This window comes from Buceros rhinoceros, unplaced genomic scaffold, assembly GCF_000710305.1.
Source record: "Buceros rhinoceros silvestris isolate BGI_N320 unplaced genomic scaffold, ASM71030v1 scaffold19109, whole genome shotgun sequence".
NCBI lineage: Eukaryota > Metazoa > Chordata > Aves > Bucerotiformes > Bucerotidae > Buceros > Buceros rhinoceros.
This window is the reverse complement of record NW_010432339.1, coordinates 29,491-32,993: the sequence shown is the minus strand read 5'-3', so window position 1 is coordinate 32,993 and position 3,503 is coordinate 29,491. Positions and strand designations below refer to the sequence as shown.

General features: G+C 47.1%; 1 protein-coding gene across 1 annotated transcript in view; it reads left to right on the top strand.

The window, feature by feature from the left end:
• The first annotated feature begins 1,371 nt into the window (after nt 1–1,371).
• The window catches only part of PGM1 (phosphoglucomutase 1), a 15,065-nt gene continuing 12,933 nt past the window's right edge, over nt 1,372–3,503 (top strand). The window contains exon 1 of the mRNA XM_010143753.1: nt 1,372–1,715. Within this exon, the coding sequence (XP_010142055.1) occupies nt 1,458–1,715 (258 nt within the window). The 5' untranslated portion in view covers nt 1,372–1,457. The remainder of the gene's footprint in view (nt 1,716–3,503) is intronic.

Here is a 3,503-nt window from a genome sequence, read left to right as displayed (position 1 = left end):
CTGGGTAGGCAACTGCATGAGGCAGCAGCCGTTGGGGTTCCACAGATGGCTGAAGTAGCTTTGCTTTCTGAGAGCAAACCTGATTTAAATTCCCCTTCCTTGGGAATTAAACCCCCTCCCTAGGGAAGCTCGCCTGGCTCCTCGGCTCCGTGGGGAACCCGGTTGATGCACTCACCAAAGGTCAGGTAGAGCCTTACTCCAAAGGTAACTTCTGCCTTCTGTCATGAAGTTTCCCCTCAGTCGCATACAAATTATCCAGCTTGATTTTAACATACTGATGAATATAACAGGATCTCTTCACCCCTTGGAAGAAAATCTGTCAGGTTTTGGGGCAATGACAGAGTCAGCACCTCAGGAAGCAGACTTGTGAGCGCCTTCCTAAACTCACAAGCTGCCTGTGTGCACACCTCCTTTTTCTCTCTGCTTTTTAATAGTGGGACAAACAGTCATCACACACTGTATGTTCTTTAATCGCTCCACTAATACCTATGAATTGTTTCCAGCAGCTTGGACAGAGGCTCTGTTACTGCAGAGGTTTGGGGGAAACTCTGGTTTCAATCCAGCATTCAGAATTACCTTCCCCATGTTCAGGAAGATGACGCTACCAAGTTTCTTGGTGCCTGAGCCTCTTCTGCTTGTGTTTAAGTGTCTCCAAAATGAACAGTTTTATCAGATGCAGCTTTCCCAAACATTTGATGGCTTTTTGTGGTTTTTTTATAACTCAGGGTGTGCAGCGAAACAAAAGTTGACCCACTGTTCGTCATGAATAACGTCCCTGTGTTAATGAGGGAGCCTGTGGAGAAGGCAGGTTGTGGGAGCAGGAGTTGTACGAGCAAACTGTAGGTAACGGATCTGTTGCCTTCCATATTAAGAGTGACCTTTAACTGACCAGGCTTTGCAAAATAACTCCAGCATAACTCCATGCCTGCTGGAGCGCACCTCCTGGGGACAGCCAGCCTCGGTCAGCGGCCTGGCCCTGCCACGCAGATCTGCTGGGCTGGCGAAAACGCTGGGCTCTGCACCAGGGCAGCACGTCGGTGCATCCGAGCAGGGGGCTGAGCTGCTCCCTGCCGTCACCCCTGCCCTAAGGGATAGCCGGGTGGATTGATGGTGCTGGGCTCCCGTGGGTGGTAGCACAGAATGACAAGGAGCTGCGTCTGTGGAGGACAGAAGATGATAAAGAAGACAGAAATCGCCTTTTCCCAGCCGTTTCAGTGAGGGTGGAATTGTGTGTTCTCCATGACATTGATCCTCCACAACAAGTGCAAGAAAACATCTTCAGTTACAGAAACTGCATTCAGCTCAAGGTTTGAGGAGCTATTTTTGGGTGCTCAACGACTTCACTGAACTTCTAGTAGGTGGGCCATTGCTGGTGTCAAGATTGATTTTTTTTTTTTTTTAATTAGTATTATTTTGGCATAATTTATTTTTTAAATGCTTTTATATGAAAAAAGAACATGGAAGCTGCTCCTCTGCCTGTGTTGACCATGCCAACAGCTCCTTACAATGACCAGAAACCAGGAACCAGTGGACTACGGAAGAAAACCTTTTATTTTGAATCCAAGATGAACTATTTGCAGAATTTTATCCAGAGTATATTTTTTTCCATAGACCTAAGAGATCGACAAGGATCTTCTATGGTCGTTGGAGGTGATGGGAGATACCTTAATAAGTCTGCAGTGGAACTGATAGTCCAAATGGCTGCTGCCAATGGGGTTGGTAATCGTTACATGCCTAAATTCCTGTTGTTGTCTAGCTGATAAATGCAGAGAACCATAATAAATTAGTCGCTATGAGATTGAATTTCCCCAAAGAGTTTATTCAAATGCTGATAGTTAACTTTTTAATGGAAAATCAGTTTGGGAGTAGAGAAATTACTGTTTTTTAAGTGATGCAGTTGGATAGAAGTACGTGGGAATACACTTGCAGTGAAGAAAATAAATCCTGCTTGATTTTGCTGTTCTTGTTTTGTGCCACGAGCTCTTGGCACCTCTGGATTTCGTAGCCTCTCTGTCAGATCATAAACCCCTGATACCGTTCAGAAGCGAAGTAAGGGGTAGAGCCATGGTTCGCTGCTCAGTGGCAGCTCAGCAGAAGCTCTTGCAGCATTGGTCTGAGCTGCTCAGCAAATGAAAAGGCCAGGTGTGGTTGTTTCTCAACAGGTCTAAGTTGTGGCTGTGTGATAAGTTCTCTGGGAACCTTTGGAAACTGAATTAAGATGAGAGTTAGCAAGTGAGTGGCAACTTTTGCAGTTGCTTTGTGCTGGAAATCTGTGTCTGTTTGCAGTAGAGCACGGCTCATCCAAGGTTCTCAGGGTTTTTTTAAGAAGAGGCGACTCTGCTGTCTGTACTGAATCTCTTAGTGCATTACAAATTAACGTGTTCCTCTTAAGTCAGTGTACGGGCTGAGCAGAAGAGCTGGAAAATGTGCACAAAGAGCCAGGCCTGCTGCTTGGACACCAAGCCAGGTTTTCTGCTGGTGAAGGTGAGGACAGACTGGTCTTCACCAGTTTACACTTTTCTCATCCATGTCTTCCTGGCAGGTTGGCCCATGTTTGTCTAAAATCTAGTTTCACGGCTGGTTTTGATATTTTTCATTGATTTTATATAGTCTGTCTAACACCTGTGACTATCAGCATTATGCTCCTTGCTCTATAGAACAGAAGGGATGAGTCCAGGGATATTGTCAAATATAAAAAAAACATGTGCAGGGCATGAACAGTGTGTTTTGAGCGTGTGGAAATCTCTTTGTCGGTGTGTGGCAGAAACAGGTACTGTTGCCTCTACAAATGCTACACTGAGCAACCTTTTCCAGTGGTTACCACAACGGATTTGGCATTGGGTGGGTGGGGAATGACAGTGGAGAACCTCTGAGAGCCAAGGAGGACCCCAAATCAGAGAGCAGCTTCTATGGAGACACGTTTTTCTTTTTTTCCTTCCTCATTGCAGGAGCAGCAGTGTGTGTGGGTAAGACAGGTTGGGTGAGGGCAATGGATTTGATGTGTTCACCCGGCTCTCCTGCAGCTGCTGCATGGTTGGGAAGAGAAACTGCTTTGTTTGGCCAGTCCCTTTGAGAAGATGGTACCCCTCTGCTGTGAGGACAGGATGAGAGAGTTGGATTTGTTCAGCCTGGGGAAAAGAAGGCTCTGGGGAGACCTCAGTGGGGCCTTTCAGTGCTTAAAGGGGTCTACAGGAAAGCTGAGGAGGAGCTGCTCTGCTGTGAGGACAGGATGAGAGAGTTGGATTTGTTCAGCCTGGGGAAAAGAAGGCTCTGGGGAGACCTCAGTGGGGCCTTTCAGTGCTTAAAGGGGTCTACAGGAAAGCTGAGGAGGAGCTGTTCATCAGGGAATGTAGTGATAGGACAAGGGGTAACGGTTTCAAACTGAAAGTGGGGAGATCTAGACTAGATGTAAGGAAGAAACTCTTCCCTGTGAGAGTGGTGAGACCCTGGCCCAGGTCACCCAGAGAGGTTGTGGCTGGCCCATCCCTCGGCGGGCTCCAGGG